The sequence below is a fragment of the Cryptomeria japonica genome, chromosome 3 (genome assembly GCF_030272615.1).
Source record: "Cryptomeria japonica chromosome 3, Sugi_1.0, whole genome shotgun sequence".
Classification (NCBI taxonomy): domain Eukaryota; kingdom Viridiplantae; phylum Streptophyta; class Pinopsida; order Cupressales; family Cupressaceae; genus Cryptomeria; species Cryptomeria japonica.
Window position 1 is genome coordinate 551,990,692 of NC_081407.1, and position 20,839 is coordinate 552,011,530.

At 37.6% G+C, this 20,839-nt stretch overlaps 1 protein-coding gene across 2 annotated transcripts in view; it reads left to right on the forward strand.

The window, feature by feature from the left end:
* Nucleotides 1-20,529, forward strand: part of LOC131029887 (uncharacterized) — a 111,756-nt gene extending 91,227 nt beyond the window's left edge. For both annotated transcript variants that reach the window (XM_057960543.2, XM_057960544.1), the window contains one exon: nt 19,397-20,529. In XM_057960543.2, the coding sequence (XP_057816526.1) occupies nt 19,397-19,640 (244 nt within the window). In that variant the 3' untranslated portion in view covers nt 19,641-20,529. The remainder of the gene's footprint in view (nt 1-19,396) is intronic.
* The last annotated feature ends 310 nt before the right edge of the window (nt 20,530-20,839 follow it).

Consider the following 20,839-nt stretch of genomic DNA (forward strand, 5'->3'; position numbering starts at 1 on the left):
AACTCTTGGATATGGGATACATCCGGCTCAGTAAGAGCCCCTTTGCTTCCCTAGTGGTATTAGTGAAGAAGAAGGACGAGACAATGCACATATGCGTGGATTACCAAGCTCTTAATCAAAAAACAATCAAGAATCGGTACCCCATACCCAGGATCGATGAGCTCATTGATGAGCTGCATGGAGTTGTTTTCTTCTCTAAGATTTATCTCATATCAGGGTACCATCAGATTCGAATGAGGGAGTCAGACATTGAGAAGACTGCTTTTAGATGCCACTTTGGGCATTTTGACTTCCTAGTCATGCCCTTTGGGTTGACTAATGCTCCTGGTACCTTCCAATCTTGCATGAACAAGATCTTTCAGAAGCAACTGAGAAAGTTTGTGCTTATCTTCTTTGATGATATCCTCATCTTCAACAAATCTTGGAAGGAGCACCTGAAGCACTTAGATGAAGTGCTCAACATTCTGGAGTTTGAATCATTGTTTGCAAAAGAATCCAAGTGTGAGTTTGGGATGGAGGAGTTGCTCTACCTTGGTCATATCATCAGTGCGGATGGAGTAAAGGTTGATCCCGAAAAGATCAAGGCAATAGTTGATTGGTCTCCACCTGAGTTCGTGACGCATCTAAAGGGGTTCTTGGGTATTTGTGGCTTCTACAGGAGATTCGTGAAGGTCTGCTCTCAGATTGCTGCTCCCCCTTACAAATCTCACTAAAAAGGGAGCTTTTGTTTGGTCAGAAAAGGCACAAGGTGTGTTTGACAAGTTCAAGGAGATTTCTCCAAGCCCTTTGAGCTACAATGTGATGCATCTGGAGAAGGTATTGGTGTTGTTTTGATGCAAGAGAAGCATCCGGTTGTGTTTGAGAGCAAAAAACTCAGAGGAATTGAGAAGACTTTACCTATGACAAGGAAATGCTCGCTATCATGCATGCATTGGCCAAGTTTAGACAATACTTGGTGGAGAGAAAATTTGTTGTCAAAACGGATCACAATAGTCGCAAGGACGTCATGCACCAAAAGAATTTGAATGAAAGGCAACAAAAGTGGGTGAATAAGCTACAAGCTTACGATTTCAACATTGAGTATGTCAAGGGCAAAAACAATATTGTGGTAGATGCACTCTCAAGAAGGCCCCACTTAAGCTCTTTGTGTGAGCTTACTGCTGATTGGAAGGACTTGTTGCTTGCTGATTATGCCAAAAATTAGTTTGCAACCAGCATTATTGAGGGTACTTTTCAAGATGAAAGGTACAAGGTAGTTGATGGACTGATCCACTACAAGGGAAGGATCTTTTTGTTGCCCGAATCTAAGCTCAAGAAGAAGGTTTTGCAGACTTTCCATGACATTCCTCTTGTTGGTCATCAAGGATATTTCAAAACCTATAGGCTGATTCGTGAGAGGTTCTCTTGGAAGGGATTGAAAAATGATGTGTTGAGCTATATCAAGGAGTATTTGGTGAAGCAGAAGAATTTGCCTTTGGAGGATGCTACTTGGAAAAATGAGGAGATTTTGTAGCATCCAGACTTGCGGTTGCTTGAGGACAAGTAATTTTGGGGAGGGCGGACTATAATGTCTCCTTCTCAACAGTAATCAGTTTCGTTGGTCGTTAGCCTATTCCAGAGACTTGTAGGCTAGTTGGGGGCATATATTAGGGTTTCCTACTTCTAGGAGGATGTTTCAGTGTTTTTGTTGGCTTGCATGTTGGAGTTTTACAGTTTTGGTTTTGGATTCCTTTTGGGTTTTCAGAAAGCTTTGGCAATGATGGTACATGCATAGCATGCAACGAAGTTTGGTAAACTTACTATTTTTAGTAAATGGGGGCGAGGATAGCTCATTTCTTTGGGTTTTTTTGGGTTTTCAGAGAGCTTCATGATGGTATGACATGCAAATGAATTGGAGGACTTTTCCGGACTAACTATTTTTAGTAAGTTGCAACGATTGCTCAAAATGTGGTTAAAATCACTTTGGAAACACTTACTATTTTTAGCAGTATGTTATTTTTAGTAAGTGCTATTTTTAGTAGGGCTTCAGATGGTCCGATTCAGATGGCTATTTCCGGCAAGTCAGTTTGAGCAGTTTGTCTTCAACATTTTTGGAGCTATTTTGGCAAGTCTGAACTTATTTTGGGCGATTCATGCTTGAGGAAAATATTTTATAAGTGAATTATTGATAGGGCTAGATGGCCGCCTTAGGAGGAAATGAGTTAATTTTATGATATAATTCACTTTATTACTTTGGATGCCTTAACACACTTTATTGATATTTTTTTGTTAAAGTATCATTTTCAAGACATAAGGTGGGCGTCAATTTTGGAGATTTTTCATTTAAAGATTATAACCTTTAAAGTGTCAAGCAATAGTTGATTTTGGTGTCCCTTTTGGAGGAATATATGATTTAAAATAAAGGCAAATATTATATTGCTTTGGGCGTCCAAGTTAGCATTTAATTTCATTTCATTTCATGTCAATTTGGAGGGAGTTAAATTTGAATTTGAAGAGATTTCTCTAGAAGTACAGGGCTCTACTCCTCATTTGGACATCCATGATTATTTGCAATGAAGTGTTGCCGAAATTCCGATAGATTGCTTCGAGGAATGCATACCTTCTAGTTGGTTCTTGGCTTCTCGCTTGACAAATAGCAAGTAGTTGAGATTGTGAGACTATTCTTTACACTGAAGAATAGATGGAGTTCATTGTTGTAGTAACATTTGATGTTTTCTGATGTGTTTTGGGTGTTTGTGAGTTTTCAAGTTGCAGGTGGATAGTAGAGTTGAAGTGTTTTTTCATCATAAGTATAAGGGGGAAATTTTGTGGCTTCTGAGTATTCTCTCTTTATTTTCCTAAGGCCTAGGTGATCCTATATGCCCGTTTTCAGAGATTAATTTGGAGTTGTGAATTTTATATAGCAAATCGACCTTCTTCCCAGGTCGTGCCATGTCCGAGGTTGTCTTGGAATGCATGCATTAAGGGTTAGATCATGCTAACGCTAATGGGTGAATTTATGGTGTTAAAAATCTAAAATAAATTGTTGGGGACATTTCATTCAACCAATTTTAAAATTGGGTCATCAACCCCTCAAAACACTCCTCTTGATTTAATGTAGGTGAATCCATTGCTTGATGGGAATGAGATACCATTTTAGAACCTTGGTTCTCTTTATTTGATTGTAGGTTGTTCTTTTCTGTCTCTCCTGAAATTTGAGTGTTTATCCCTTATACATCAATCAATCCCTTACCTAGCTTTGTTTGTTCCTCAATGTTTCTCATGTCTACTCTTAAGATATTAGGATCCTCTAATCCATAGATATTATTAGACCACCCTATCTTCATGGAGTCCCTCATCAAACATATTCCTATGATTCTGTCCTTCAACACCTCAGTTCTCTGAGTTCGTTTGCCAAACTCTGACATAATTTCTGTCTTTGTAGATACCCATATTTGAGTTAATTTCCTCAAATAGACTGGCTACATCTGCTAGTTTCCCATTCAGGAAGTCTTCTTCTATGCCTAAGCAAGTTCCCAAAGCATCTCCTATTCTGATTAAAGCCTCCATATGCTTGAATTCTGACGGAAGCCCAATCTAGCTAATCCATTTTTTTTTTTGATAAATTGATGTGTGCTAAAGTTGAAACTAGGGTTCTTGTTAATCCTATTGAAACTAAATCCTTTGAAAAAAACGGGAGCTCCAAACAACAAATCCATTTTCAAATTACTATCTATGCATTCTATTAAAAAATACTCATTTTGCAGAGAGTGAATGCATAACTTGCCTGGGAAAGATTCTTTCCACCATGTCATAATTTTCTCCTGCGATCCATTTGATCCGTTCCACTACACGAATAGAGCCCTTTCTTTCAAGCGTTCCACAGAGGTCTTGAAGAGATTAGGGGGTAGCACAATCATTTTACTCCCAAATCTGTTAACCTGTTGTGGGTTTGATTTCTGTTGAACTCCGCTTATTCCTCCGTTAAAACTCGGAGCTTGTCTATTTTAGGATTTGAAATTCCGTTGTCCATTGCTAACCCGATTTTGAAATTTGTTATCTCGCATCGGTTCCTTCCAAGTCCAAGAGGCAAATCTTTCCAGAATCCACTTTGGTTGCTCTTAGGGTTTTCCTTCTCTCAAATTTGTGCTCTTCTGGGATTTTCAACCCCAATCGGGATAGAATTCGCCCTTGTAGCCACCATTTTGTTCCTAGAGACATTCACAAACCCATCCCCTACATTCCTTGCAAATTATCTCCATGAAAAATCATGCCCTCTCCATGGCCTCTATTGTAGAGGCTCCCGACGCACCATTTTTTATATTTTCTTTTAGTATTTAATATTATTTTTTATATAGATTTTGATTTGTTTTTAATACTTTGTTGTATTTTTTTTTTAAATGTTAGATTTGATTGAACAAATTAGATAATTTTAATTTAAGTTTTTAACATTTAAAATTAAAATTTAATGTTTATAATTTCTTTCATTTTTTTTTCAAAGTTTTACTTATTTTCTTTTTGGACATCTCCCACTAATCTCTTATTTAAAATCAGAACATTGACATATATTAAAAAATAAAAGAAATTTATATAATAACTGAAAGGAAATACAAGAGGAAGGAAAGAAAAACAAAATCCAAGTAAGTTTATTGATGAAGTAAATGTTACCAAGAGAAATGCAGAAACCTTGGAGCAATCACCCAAATGTGAAGGAGGCACGAGAACTTTTGAAAGGGGAAAAACAAAGAAAAACCCCTTGTGTTATTATGAATGAGACATTGCCTAAAATGAGAGAGAGAGAGAGAGAGAGAGAGAGAGAGAGAGAGAGAGAGAGGTTCTTTACGATAATGTCATTAAGAAGAAATGAAAGAGGAGACATCTCTTAAATAGAGATGAGGAGAGGAATTACAAAGTAACCTCCAAATCTATGAATGCCACCATTCATAAAATGTGTGTGCCATTTGTCCACATCCTCTTAAGGAGGAAATCTAATATCCTTTAATAAAGGAAAATAAAAGAAATGACTTGTCCTCACACATGTACTAGAGGACAAATTACATGTAGGGATTCCAAAGGAATATCCTAAACTAAATACAAATAAACCTAAGCCAAGTAAAGATTAAATATTCTAACAATAACTCTTAAGTAAATAAAATAAAATAAACCAAACTATGCAGTTATTAAAATAACTCTTAAGTAAATAAAAATAGCGATAAAGAAAACGATGTAAGTAAAATAATAATTCCTCAATAGTTTAAAGTAAAATAGAAGGATTCTTAAATAATCTTGAAAAATAACAAATAAAAATAGCTCTTTAGTAAACAATGTAAATAAAATAAGATATTCTTAAATAGTTGTAAAAGTAAAATAAAATAACTCTTTAACTATATAAAATAATTCAAGAGTGATATCTCTCAGTGTTTTTTAGACAAATGCATTTAAGATACCTATAATAGTAACTTAGGTTGTTAACATTTGAAATTAAAATAAAATATTTATAATTTATTTAAAGTTTTACTTAATTTTTTGGGACATCTCCAAGTACTGGTAGTTGCCTGTTGTTGGCAACTATGCTATATACATTACTATTAATAAAATTATAAATAATTTGTTAATTGTAAATTTATATCATATTATATTTATTTATTTTTAATTATATAAATTAAAAATTTGAAAAATGAAAAAACTTGGTACAATGCTATTGCTGTTCCTTCCTCGGCTTTTGGGGATGGGTTGATTCACCATATCATAATTTTAGACTCTTATCATTGATAGTTATGTTGCTTGGTTGGGGAGCTTGCTTGGTGGGGGATTTTGCGGGTATCGCCTCAACTTTGATGTTGTTAGGAGATGGGTGTTTTGGAAAGGGAAACTAATGAGGCTGGTTGAGACACTTGCTTGTTGAATAACTTTTTCTTGTTTTCATCTATGAATTGAGATTATTGTTCAAGTATCCTTGTGGGAGGTTCTTGGTTTCTTGGGCACAACGGTCTTTGCCTTAAAAATTGGTCTAGGTAAGACTGCTAGTGCATTGCCAATGCTTTTGGACAATGCGTTGCAGCAAATAAATTCACAAAATTCAAGAAACCTTTGTTGTTTCCACGATTTAATGTTTTTGTGGGGGATGACAAGGTGCTACCTACATGGATTACCTTATCATGTAAGTTGGGTAATTGGGTGCAACAAATTGATTATGAAAACTCTTTGATTGTTTGCCATTGTTGCTTTAAAATGGGCTTTTGCCAATGTCATTTTCTCAAGCAACAAGAAACACTATTCAATTTGGTGGAAAAAATAACATGTGCTAGCGGTTGATAATGACTGTGACACCACTATTGTGGTCGCATACGAGGGAAGTAGGGGTAAGTGCTCTTGATACAAAGCAATGCTATATACACCTTTGTTAGGGGTTCAAAGTGGAGCTTTGAGGTTGGGAGTTGGGATGACTTGTAGCCCTCTAGATCTTCCCAGTTCTTCCAAAAGAGGAGACTTGTGCATAAGGTTCTTGTTGACGTGGCTAAAGTCGTGTATCGCTACAACTGTATCCGGCAAACATAGAATAGAATTTACTAGCTGAGTATCCTATCCTCTCTTGAAATAAGGAGATCTCTAATGCTGTTTGGATTGATCATTTGGGCATGACCTCAATGTTTTGGTTGTCAGATCATGACTGCAGGATAAATCAACGGTATGATGTGCTTTGCTGGATACACAAAGGGGACTTACGGTTAGGCAGAATCGGTTATGTTCGTATGGGTTCCCTAGGACTCTACGGTTTTTGATTTCATCAGATTTTTTTACCTTAACATGATGCTGCTTAAACTCCAATTTGATAAAAAAAAGGAAAAAAGGAAAGGGAAAGAGAAAGAATATCTAATTAATCTACCTAAGATAGCATGTTCAGAAAAATAGACAGAAACCTTGAGAAAACAAGATTAAACATTATCAGCTAATTAAGGCACAATTCTGTAAAATCTAGTGCAATCTTCGAAGGGAGTTGGATTTTAATGTTATTAAACATAAATACAGAATCAAATATTCATTCATTTAATGTTTAATAACCGAACAAGAGCATAAAACTGGTTCAGACTAACCATGCAAGAGGAAACGACAATCAGTCAATCCTTAATGGTATGAAAACTAAGGTTTCTATCAAATATGATCCTAAAAATACCATCTGAAATCAAAATACATAACAGGAAAAGGAAAAGATGAAGAAGGAGACCATGCACTCACAAGGAAACCAGACAACTTTAATATCAATTAATTCTGCATAAATTTCGCCAGAGTTTCAGCAACAATCTTAAACTTCTTACAAAATGAGGGAGAAACCATCCCTTATATAGATTTTAAAAAATGGATGAATGGCCAAGATCTCTTCTTACAAGTGGCCCAGATTCATCCTACAAAATATGGCTGCCCATACCTATTAATGAGGAACAAAATATCCCCCACCAACTATCAACTAACTAATAACTACCAACTACCCAACATAAAGTTGCTCCCCAAAAAGTGCACCTGCACGGAGCTTGAAATCTGCAATGACTTTGGGTAGTTGGAAAGAAACTTTATCCTGAAAAAGTGCATTTAAAAATTAAAAGAAACAAATACTTTTTAAGAAAACACTTTTTCTTTCCCTGAGGCAGACTCTTTCTCCAAAAATTCAACTTCCCCCTACAAGTAGTCCTTCCAAATGTCTCGACCTGCTGCACGTTTTACCCGAACATAATCCTGGAATCTAATGCACAATTGGAACAATTCCTTGCTGGGAGGCATAGGAGGATTACGTATTTTGTATTGCATACCCTCTTGGTGGCGATCCACATTCTTCAGCTCTTCGCTCCAGACTGACCGACGAGCCTCAAAACCCAATATGTCTGCATGCAGCTCACTGGCAAATTCCAGATCCTCTATGGAGTACGTGGTTTAATCAATTCTCAGTGTATCTTCCCACTGTGATCTGACATCGTTATCTTTCATGCCACTATTCCAACCTGAAACCAACGCGCTGAGGATCTTTTCACCAATACTCTCAATGCCAACCAAAGCATCCTCACACTCCTCCTGCACTTTGCTTATGGTGTCCCTCATATCATTTTTCATCTTGACAATCTAGAACTATTCCTTGAAAGTGTTGATGTCGTGGGGATCTAGGATAGTATGCAGTGTGGGAATCTGAGTGTGGGTCCAAAATAGGGCCCTCATGATGGGCGAAACCATGCCAACCATTTCCTGGACATTGAAACATTCTTTCTTTACCTCAACCACTTTGACGTGAATGGACTCTCGGTTGTCGGCCATTTCCCGCACATCCATAATGATTTTCTCTCCTTTTCTTTTAATGTCCTGGATCCACTTTCTAACGGCCTTGGTGGTGTCACGCACTCCTTCGAATTCAGCAGTTGTCTTTTGTGCCAACGCCAATGGAGGAATGTGGGACTCAACAGTATGTTGTAGCGGTCTTAACAGGTGATCTATGTATCCCTCGACTTGCTCAGCACGAGCTCGGTATATATCCCTTTCAGCAATTATTTCATCTAGCCGTCTGAGCACGTTTTGCACAGAATCTTTGAATTCTTCCCTCTCTTGCTCTTTGCTTGCTCTATTGGGATGGTCGTGATGCTATAGTTAGCCAATGCAACTTGATCTGCCAGTTTGTCTGTAGGTGGGGCAGCAATATGAATCGTACAATTCCTTTGCTCATCCTTGGTAATCCTGGAATAAGTCTTTGGCTTTTTCTTTCCTTTAGCTTTTATTTCTCCTATCCGAGAGAAGATATCCTCCAGGTTAATCAATGGCTTGACAGTTGCTTTCCGCTGTGCCCGAGCTATCAACCAGTCATGAGGGATGGTCTGTCCAGACGTGACTACCAAAACCCCACTTTGTTCTTTGGATGCCTCAGCCAATTCATTGCCTGTCCGCAACTGATCAGACATAGAAGGAGGAATTGGTGCATTATCCAATCCTTTACTCACCTAGAGTTTTCTCCCACCTCACTGAGCAACTGTTGGGTAGCTTCTAGTAGTGGCTGTTCCTCAGTTCTACTAGGTTCTTGGGTTCTATCTTCTTCCTTTTCTCCCTCAACTGTGGTATCATCCTTGTTGCCACCTTCCTCTTGCCGCAACTCATGTCTACTCCCCTGCGTGGACTCCTGTTTGTCAACCCCTTGATCTGGTGCAATCTCTCTGTCCTTGATCTGATTTTCAGGTCCCTCCAAACCAATGATCCGTGTCTCTATTTCATGCTCACTTTGTGTTTGCGGATCATTTGCCTTTGATGCAATCGGATCATTTTGTGGAGGTGGAGTTGGTAGGTGATCAAGCTCGACCACATCATCCTCTGAACTGGGGTCCTTGGATGAGGTCTTAACTTCCGACCACCCGATTGGTATCTTTTCTCTTCTTGTCCTTTTTGACATCCGGGTTCCCCTATTGGCCTTTGCCTTCTTTCTCTTTTTTTCAGGTTTCTCAACCTCCTCTTTTGGCGCACTTGATGTCCCTTCGTCTTCTGAAGACTGGGAATCCAAACTACCCATCATATTATATGCAAATTGAGCTCCCTTGTGGGTTAGCCTCTCTATCTGTTGGGATAGCCAGTAGTTTGTATATCTTCTTGGGCCCTCCATGACGGCCTCAAAGTCCGTGATTGGGTCCTGAGCCCAATCGATGGCTGGTGGGAGGTTTTTCACTACCCCAAACTCCTGCACTTGCAAGCAATTCCCATAGTCTGTCACCTGATCTGGGACCTAGCGGTACTCTTAAAGCTGCATTTATTGAACACTCAATCTTGAGTATTCCCACTGGCGGACTTCAAAGTCATTTGAACAATTGCTCCAGTAGTCCTCAATGGATGCCTTGGCTCTGTAATGCTTGCCGTAGGCCTTCTTTTCCAATCCAACAGGATCAAAGCATTTCTTGGGGAAGTGCTCCTGTAAGCAATATGATGCCAGTTCGTCGAATGATTCCTCGGCTTGCACCGAATTTTTGAAGTGTACATCAAGGTTGCCCATAATCATTGGGAATGTGAATCCCGACTGTTTTCTGTCCCTGAGTATGTTGCTTGCTGGGTGCGCTTGTCTTGCAACCTCCATGAGGACCAACCTGTCTGATGGGTAACGGCGAAGCCGATACGATGTTCCCTCAAAGCCTGATATTCTGATGTAGGAGAATCTAGGGAACTGAATGAACCATGCACCATACTTCCGAATTAGGGTGGTAGCCTGCTCTGATAATCTTATATGTAACCCTCCTTGCATTAACTTGACCATGTGCATTGTAAAAGCGTCATTTACACGCTCATACTGACCAATCGCATATGCAATGTTGTTCTTCTCTCTCTGAGTTATGTCATAGTAATGCAACTGGGGATAGCAGTCATATACTTTCACCTGATTTGGCCCGTTCCCAATCTCACCCTTTTTGATCAATCTTGGTAGTGGCAAGTGTTGAGCAAACATATAGACTAAGTAGGAGGTCATGGTGAAGTATTTTTTCTCCTCAAGCTCAACCAATTGTTTATGAATGTTATCGCTGATGATTTGAGCCCAGTCAAACTTAGCTTTCCCACCGAAGACTTGCCCGGTAAAGTAAAACATCCATTCCTCAAATAGGTTGGAGTCTGGAAGTCCTATGACCCGGCTAAGCAAGGTAACCATGTCTCCATATTCGTTGTTAAACTCACTTCTGTGGGTCTTTTTGCCAATTCTAGTGCTCGGGGCTTTTCTTTCTTTAAACCACTCTTCATTTATCAGTGTTTTGCATTGACTAGGATTCATGTCATAAGCAATTTGGGCTTCATCAATGGTTACTGCAAAGGCACGCTTAGGAAGTGGGATATCGAAGGTTTCCCCAATAGCCTCAGGTGTGAAGTCAACCATCACCATTCCTTTTACCACCACTAATCTGGTTTCCGGTTGATAATGCTTAGCGGCTTCAACCACCAGCTCATAATTCTACACGATTGGAGGGAAACCAACAGCCTGAGCAATACCACTCTCCAACATCCGTCTGGGCTTGCCATAGGCGTTAGGAGAGTACACCCTATTCTTGAAATCCTGAATGTCGATATGCTCGAGGTCTATATCTCTTATATTGTCCCACACACTTTGGACCTTTGACTCTTTGATTACACCTCCTTGGTATTGATATTTCATTTTCTTGAGCTTGGAGGGGATGTCGACTCTTGAGGTCTGCGATGCTCCTAGTGTTTCGAGTGCCTTTGAAGACTATGTTGCCGATTTAGGCATTTATCTTGCACACTCGGACATGGATTACGAGGCAAGCCTTAATGCGAAAATATGGGTTAGCAGTGCCAGAAGACGACGTTATTATAAAAATTGTTAAACAACCAGATAATTTTGAAATTTGAAAGCATTTTAAACAGGCCTCTTAAACAATTTAAATTTTGCGTTGGGGATTAAATGTAATCTGGATACTAAAGATTAATCGGTTCTTTGGTTAGTTAGTTTGAGCAAATTTCAAAATGCGGCCTCCGATGCTATTGACAATTGAAAGTTGCCAATACAATTGGCTTGTGAATAAGCGTTTAAATTTTCAATGATCGTGCTGATTGTGTTGAGTGTGCGGTTTGAAAAGATGATCCCGTTTTGCAGTTTTCGGACCAGAATTGCTAAATTTGCCTAAGTTTGATTTTTTTAATTAAAAGGTCGATTTTGACAGTTTATGATAGTTGAATGTCGATTACTTGGGTACTTGGTTTTCAAAAATCAATTTGAAACTTTATCTCGTATTTAAAACCCTAAGTTTCAAATATGATCACTTTGCACAATTCAAATCATTTGGAGGGTGAAATTCGAACTTACCTGGTGTTTTCTTTCAAACGGCTCTGAAACCTTTATTCAGTTTCGGCTTTAGCGATGACTTTGGCAAAAAAGTGAAGATGCACCATGCAATTCTTACCCTATGGAGACTTTCACTTCATCCTTGGCCTTGAGCACCATTGGCGTGATTTTTCAAACTGCGCTTTTACTTTGGTTTGAATATCCTTTTCACGCAATTTGTGATTTCGGCCCAAATGGTCGAAACGCAAACTTGAAAGGTATTTGGCTAAACAATTTCTCTATGCAAGTTTGGACGCCCTTGGGCCATCTCGGTCTAAGACCAGGTTTTGCGTGAAAATGAGAACTCTCCTTTTGCGACTTGCTTCGCTCCTATTTTTGAGAGACACCTGTGACTTCTCTATCCCCGCGATCTCGCCCTGAGCTAAACTTTGGAATCGTTGAAAAAAATGCTCGACTTTGCCCCTTTTGTATTTGCCCGTCTTAATCAAATGCGGCTATACTATAAGACCTGCGAATTTCGGGAGGGGTTTTGCGTTTTCGAGAGCTCTACTTTATATTTCGGCCTTTGAAGCAAATTTTCTTCTAAACTTGTCTTTCATTTCGGGCTTCCAAGGCCGATTTTGAGCTTTGAAAGAATTTCGGGCAAATCAGAAATTTTGTGCAACTTTGAACCCTAATGATTTTTGCCTTACCTTTTCGGCTCATTAGCCGATTCTGTGAGATATAGAGCCTTTACTGATCTTTGGGCTTGTAAGTCATCTTGCCAATTTATTCACTCTCGACGCAAAGCAAGGTTTGTAAGATATGTTTTGAATGACCTTTGGTATTTAGAAGACACGTTATTTTAAAGTCAGTCAATTTTGGCTTGGAAAGAGATTTTGCAAGCTTCAACTTAAGGAAAATTTCGGCTTGGAAAGAGATTTTGTGCGAATGGGGCTCTTTTACTATTTTCGACTAAAAAGAAACTTTTGCGAGTTTATTTACTTTTGGCACAAAAGGCAATTTTGTGAGTTTGAATTGATGACTTTGAAAATTGGCCTCTGAGCGCTTTTGCACGATTTTCACCTTCATTGTTTTGAATTTCAGGCTTGAAGGCCGATTTGCCCCTTATTGTCTCTCATTTTGGGTTAAGAAGCCGATTTTGGTGAACTTTCTATCATTTTGACCCTTTAGGCCGATTTTAGAGAAACAAACTTGTACTTTGGGTCTAAAGGGCCGATTTGAGAGTTTTCCTTACACTTTGGCCTTTTAGGCCGATTTTAGCCTTCAAATGGCATTCTGACTTGGATTTCGGCCTAGGAAAAACATCCTCACATCTCGCAATCTGGCTTTAGAGGCCAATTTTCCCCTTTTGTCTCTCACTTTGGCCTTTGAGGCCAAATTTATCTTTAGAGGCCGAATTTTGAGACTTAATTTTAAATAATTCGCTCACAAGTCGTATCGCTCTGCCAATATTTGCGATTTTACCTTAAGGCTCCTTATTCATCTTCCCTTTGCGAACAAAATCGTGATCGACTGTCAGGTTATGGAATCTCCAGGACCTAGGACTCTGACCTGGCTCAATCGCAGGTAGGATCATCTCCCTAACACTCCAACCTCATCAATGTTGCATCTTCTCTCTGCGAACAGAATCACAATCGACTAATTAATTCTTAGCATTAAAGATAGGATGGTTTTGGTTAATCAAAGTTCTTTGGAACAATCTGGCTTCAAGCCATCTTGACTATATGCTGGTTGTTTGTCAGGCTGATTTTTGCCCTTTGTCAGCTGATTTTTGTTGTCGTAGAAGTTGTTTTGTTGCTGGTTTATGGTGGTTGCTCTTTATGGTTTAGATGAGCTTTATTGCCTTATCTTCCTTCTTGGAAAAGGGTTTGGGCATTCACATACCTTCTTCCTCTTCTATTAATTTCCCTTCTTGCTTGCAAAGTTAAATTGTAACAACGCAAATGAAAAATGATGAAAACATAAACACAAATGTGGGTTTAGGATTTTTGAAGTGAAACTTATTTTTAAAAGATTATTTTTACGTTAGGGCTTGTGGGCCTGTGGCTCCTTCAATCTGATTTTGATAGGTGTGTGGAATGTGCTTAAAAACATCCTAGTTTGGTAGATGGTAGATTGCTGCCATTCAAATGCTATTTTCATAAGTCACAGTGTGAGGATATGTAATGAAGGAAGCGTGTGTGGTGTTGAAAACAGTTACAAGGTATTCAAAATTGCTTATGTTTTTCATGTCTAAATTGTTGAGAGCTGTGCATTGCCTGAGTTTTAATTTGGAGATATAAGGGGAGTAATAGTTTAGTTTGATTGCATTTAGTGTGTCAAAGATTGAAAGAGTCCAATAAGTTTTAAAAGAAATATTTGCAAGGTGTTTTATAAGGAGTTATCAATGTGAAAAGTGTGCATCTAAGAGAAGATTTATTTTTGAGATTTTGAGTCATAAGGACATTTTGTATACACGTCAAAGTTACATTGTGACAAGTATATTCTTGTTTGAAACCAACACTTTTCTTCTACTACGAATGGCTACATTCTCTTATTCATGTGCACATGGAGATTGTATGATTGATGCTATATCTAATGGTGCTTTTAAAGTTTCTAATGCTACATTGGTCTAGAAAAGACTAAGGGTCATATTGGAGGTAGAAGGCTTTTGAGGTGGACTTTTATCATTTCAAGCTAGCTTCTCACTTAGAGATGATGCATTGTATGTGAAGCACCATTATACATTTGCATCCCTTCATAGAGGGAGGGGCCTTGGCTTTTCTTGACATTTCTTGTTTGTGAGTGTAGTTGATGTATCTACATTGTTTCAGTTTTTCTTGTACAGAAAATGAGGGATTGGTTCCCACAACACTAGGGAGGGATATTGACACAGTCGAAGGAGATGTGGACTCTCGAAGGAGAGTTGTTATCTCATGTACAACACTAGAGGAAGGATTTTGACACACTTGGAGGAGATGTGGACTTTTGGAGGAAAGTTGTTCTCCCATTGTGCAAGGAGGGTGGGGACATTTTATGCTCTCTAATGTTGTCGTGATATTTTGCAGGTATGATAGTTAAGATATCTGCTGATGGAGGTAGTCTGATATTTCTTGGGTGAGCGAGGAGGATTGGTGAAAGCATTTCGTCAAAGTCTCTAGAGGGTTTGCTATGATCAACTCTTGCAATGTTCCGTTCTTTGTTTGGATTGATGTAATAAAGGGAGGAATGCTGGATTATTACATCATTAGATAGCTTAGTATTTAATTTAGTATAGTTTAGATAATAATAATAAATAGATAAATTAATATAGAAATGTTAATTTATATAGTTTAGTTAATAGTTAGTATATATAATTGTTGTTAGTTATTCCCATAAGGGAGTTTGGGTAGCAAGTGTAGGAAAATGAAGACTTTAAAAAGCCAATTATGTTGCAATATAAAACATACCAACAAAATCAATATCTTATTTTATGATTTTAATATTGCTGTGCAGCAATAGTGTGTTCTAGTTTCATCTGTGTGTTTGCTTGTGATGCCCCTACTCTAATCTGACTGATTGGAAAATTGTCTAATTTATAAGACATCACAATGTTCTAAAAATCCTAGCCGACTCTCTTTTCTATATGCAAATTAACATTAACCTAATATCTGTCTTTGGGCCGACAACACTTTGGCATATAAGTAAAATTACTATATCCAATGCTGGATGACCACACCCTAACATATGTTCCAAGATATATATAAATTTAAAATCTCCCAAGTTTAATAGGGCATATATTATATTATGAAGAGCAGCAACTAAATTGTGAAGAGCAACAAGTAATGAATGAGATGCAGTGATCCTTATAATGCAGCGTTTGGAATTTTAAAAGAAAGAATTGTTTAAGACAGCGACTAGGGTAAAGGCTTCTTTACAAAGGGTCGTGTCTATTTAAATGGTTGTCCCTCTTCAAAAGGATGTATCTCTTCATAGAGACAAAAGGATATAAATGTAATACAATCATTGAACATCAAGGGAAGGGAATCACAAGCAAGAAGACGTTCAGCAGATCAAAGAACTAATTCTGATAAAGAAAGGAAATCCAGATCGAACCTTTAGTCATCCAGCAGAAAATACATAAAGAAATTAATCTTCAGGTCAGACTTAAAACAGCGGTCTGATATTATTTTTAGATCTACCCTTCTCAGCATTCTCATTCCCACATTCATTTGCGGTATATATATATATGTTGTTTATGCATAAATAGATAAATGCCTAAGTGCAGACTAATATATAAGATATGCCTGACTGTCTGAAATCCATCTTGTAGGATGGGCCTGGGGTGTAAGAGGAGGGTTATCTAAGTAGGCCACCCTAGAGTTGACCATATAAATGGCTCCCTGGGCCAAGAGGGCTCTGATATCAATCTGCTTTTGGGATTAAATAGAACAACCAAGAAGCCCGCTTACGACCTCCACCCAACTCTGCAGTGATGGCCCTTGTTGTTAGGAGGATGAGACATTGATAGAGAAAGCAGTTACAAGCAACCTACTAAGTAGGCCACCTTGTTGGATGTCCTTATTGATTGTCCACTGAGGCCAAGAGGGCTCTGGCATTCACTCCGCTCTTGGGCTTAGTGTAGAAATGGCTTTGGGTGGACCTATCATGTTTATTCCTCCAAACCCTAATGCGCTTGTATAATATTATTGATAATATATAGTATGATGTGACCTTGTCTAACCCTAATAATTGGAAGTTTGAATATACATATATATATATATATCTTTTTCATGTTATGATTGCAGGATTCAAATTCAGAACCACATTATTTAAAGAGATATTTTACTTGGTAAGATGTAACACTAACCCTAATTTGTTGCAATTGCGATTCTAGCGCAAATTCTAGGGCAAATTAGGAAGGGGACATTACAAATGGTATCAGAGCAATGATCTTGCCAGCCTGTAGGGTAAAGATATATGAATGAGTCATTCTAAAGAGATATTCAAATTCAGAACTACATTATTTAAAGAGATATTTTACTTGGAAAGATGTAAACCTAACCCTAATTTATTGCAATTGTGATTCTAGGGCAAATTAAGAAGGGGACATTACAAATGTTATCAGAGCAATGATCATGCTAGCTTGCAAGGTAAAGATAAATCAATGAGTCATTCTAGTCAATGAAAGGGAATCTAACAATACATGTATTCGCATGTACGCTTCGTATTTTGTTCATACCTAATGTGTTTGACTACTCCATGAGTGTCTATGATTACTATAAACATATTCCTATCATCATAAGGTTTCTATTTTTGGTTGATCTAGAAAATAAGAATAATATGAGTGAACCAAAAGAGATACAAATTTATTTAGAAAAGAACATTGCATTTAAGGTCGCAAATGTGTGTCATGCTTCTAATTCTCATCTTATATATAAATTCTTGTCTTAAAGATAAGAGATATCTATGACATTATATAAATGAAGGATCTAAGGATTACAATCTCCAAGGGTCAGTTTAGTGATCGTTTCCTTGAAAAGATTTGGTTAACAAGATTTAAGTCATCATTGATTGAGGACAAGCGATCTTGGAAAGGGCGGACTGTCATGCCCCCACTCTAATCTGACTAATTAGAAAATTGTCTTATTTAGAAGACATTGCAATTTTCTAAAAACATAGCCGACTCCCTTTGTTATATGCAAAGTAATGTTAACATAATATCTTTGGGCCGACAACACTTTGGCATATAAGTAAAATTACTATATCTTATGCTGGCCGACCACACCTTAACACATGTTCCAAGTTATTTATAAATATTAAATCACCCAAGTTAAATAGGGCATATGTTATATTATGAAGAGCAGCGACTAAACTGTGAAGAGCAGCTAGTAATGAATGAGATGCAGCGATTCTTAAATGGCGGCGTTTGGAATGTTGAAGAAAGAATTATTTAAGACAACAACTAGGGTAAAAGCTTCTTTACAAAAGGTCATATCTATTTAAATGGTCGTCCCTTTTCAAAGTGTGTCTCCCTTCATAGAGATAGAAGGAAATAAATGGAATACAATCATTGAACATCAAGGGAAGGGAATCACAAGCAAGAAGACATTCAGCAGATCAAAGAACTAATTCTGATAAAGAAAGGAAATCCAGATCGAACCTTTAGTCATTCAACAGCAAATACATCAAAGGAATTAATCTTCAGACCGGACTTAAAACAGCAGTCTGATATTATTTTCAGATCTGCCCTTCTCAGCATTCTCAATCTCACATACATTTGTGGTATATATATATATATATATATATGTTGCTTATACATAAATAGATAAGCTTAAGTGCATACTAATATGCCTGACTGTCTGAAATCCATTTTGTAGGATGGGCTCGGGTTGTAATAGGAGGGTTATAAGAGGGTTATCTAAGTAGGCCACCCTAGAGTTGACCATATAACAGGCTCCTAGAGCCAAGAGGGCTCTGATATTAATCCGTTCTTGGGCTTAGATAGAACAACCAAGAAACCCCCTTACGACCTCCGCCCAAATCTGCAATGATGGCACTTGTTGTTAGGAGGATGAGACATTGATAGGGAAAGCAGTTACAAGAAGCCCACTAATTAGGCCACCTCAATAAATGTCCTTATTGGCTGCCCACTGAGGCCAAGAGGGCTCTGGTATTCACTTTACTCTTGGGCTTAGTGTAGAAATGGCTTCGGACAGACCTAACCCTAATAATTGGAGTTGAATATATGTGTGTGTGTGTGTGTTTCTTATGTTATGATTGCAGGATTCAAATTCCGGACCACATTATTTAAAGAGATATTTTACTTGGTAAGATGTAACCCTAACCCTAATTTGTTGCAATTGCAACTCTAGGGCAAATTCTAGGACAAATGAGGAAGGGGACATTACATTTCTTTACCATTTTAAAAAATTTAACAGATATTTCTATAATTTAAAATGTTCATATTAGTTTTTCAAGTATTTCACCTTTCAAAAGTTGCATAGCCATTGTACATTTTTCTTAATTATGCAATATTTTAAGTATTTTTTATTTTTTCCATCTCCTATCTGTTTGGAAAACAATGTACTGATGCAATCCTTCTGTCCTGGTAACTTTGTTAGTTATGCTTATTTTTAGATATTCCTTAATTTCCAAGACATACTGAATCTTGTTCTCTCCCAAACCTTGACACGTAGAGAGCTTTTTTTAACTCTATGGTATAAGTTAGTTTTCCAGTGAAAGTATTAAACTAAAAATCAAAGTGGATTGTTTTTTGTAAGTTTGTGCTGTGTATGCACCGAATGTCAATTTAATAGCAGGAAAATTTCATTCATGTGTAATAATTCCCACTGCACACCAATCACCCTCTGAAACTATTTTCTTAATATTTGATTTTAAGAAACAAAATTATGGTATGTATTACTTCTTCGTGGACTGATTGAATCTTTGTCAGCACAATGTTATATCCTAGATTCTGTATTTTTGCTAAGGTATTCCAAGTCAATTTGAGCATAGCTGCAATATTTAATGGGCTGAAATGAAGTGACTATGATGTTTCTTACTTCTTTCATTCTGTTTTGGATGATGAAATGATAAATGTTGATCAGCTTATGTTTAGTTGACACTTGTATTGCCATGTATTTGCCAAAACAGATTTGTGCATCTTCTTGCTAAAAAGACTGGTCTTGGTGAACTCTTCAAGATTGCTCGTAACCAGCAAAAGCCTGAATCTCAGCACTTTGGTGGTGATTTCATGGCTGATGACTCTCCGACTGTTGATATGGTTTTGGAGACACAAGAAAGTCAGATGGATCCGGTTCTTTATGCATCTAATAATAGAGAGTCAATCTCATCTCCTATAGAGCAGATGAAGCAAAGGAAGATGGTAAAACATTGAATGCTGAAGTACCGAAGGCCAACTCTACATTGAAGGTGGATGCTGAAGCACAGAAGACTAACTTTGTGTCAAAGTCACATCCAGAAGATAGTCAGAAAGTCTTATGGAAATCCAATTCTCCTTTGCCAATTAATAATTCTGTTCATTTAAAAAAGCCTAGAAAAGCATCTCAGATGAAGTAGTGCCAGGGTTCTGGAAGGTGGAGTAATTGAACTTTGGACTAATTTTTGTAGTGCAGTGTAAGGCAGGTAAACAGCATAGACACTCGAGATTATACCATGGAGCCAGTCATAAAACTAACCTGCGGCAAAGGAATATTGTGTGTCACAGCATTATCTTGAAGTTAATTGATTACATGTTGCTCAGCTTTATCAAATCATAAGCCTTTGCAGGGTAATTAGTTGAGGACAGGTATTGTATGGCATGATGAAGCTAAGGATGTTGTAAGTTGATAATGCATGGTCAAACTGCTGCCAGAAGAAAAACTACAGAGGATTAAGTTTGATTCTTCTAGACTAGAAAATTCCAGAGAAATTTGAGGGTAGTGGTTATATAAAATTTATAGAATAATGAAGAGTTCTTTTTATGATAATTGGAACACTGGTGCTTGAAGTAACTGTAGTTTCAAGATGTGCTATGTTTTGGTTTGCAGAGATACTTGTTCTGTGTTTGGCAGATGTGTTGTGGTGATCTTGTAACTGTTTTGCGGCTGAATGGCTGTTTTAAGCTATTTATAGAGACCAAGACAGATTTTTGTGCTAGCTAGTTTAACAATTTCGCATCTTTATATTAAACAATTCTTGTTTCAAATGCAAATTTGAAAACTTGAGAGGTTATGATTTAAGTGGCAAGTTGAGATGATTAATACGAAATCTTTGAATTTATGTTATCATTTTGTCTTCCTTTCTGTGTTGTGAATTTCTGTATGCACATTTTTATTGTACTTAAAAGTCTCTGGGAGCAGTAGTTTATCTTTATGATTATTGTGATTATAATCATGTGAAAGGACGGCAAAAATAAAGAAATGCAAGATTCATATTATACAGCTACAGGCATCTCTGCCATTACAAATGTTCTCTTGTTAAACAGGTCATGAATCCAAGTGCCATCAAAACTGGACTGAAAAAAACAATGCAAAGACTGATCATGAAAGTGAAAGTAACATTGACACCTAATGCTAAGATTGGTAGTACTTATGC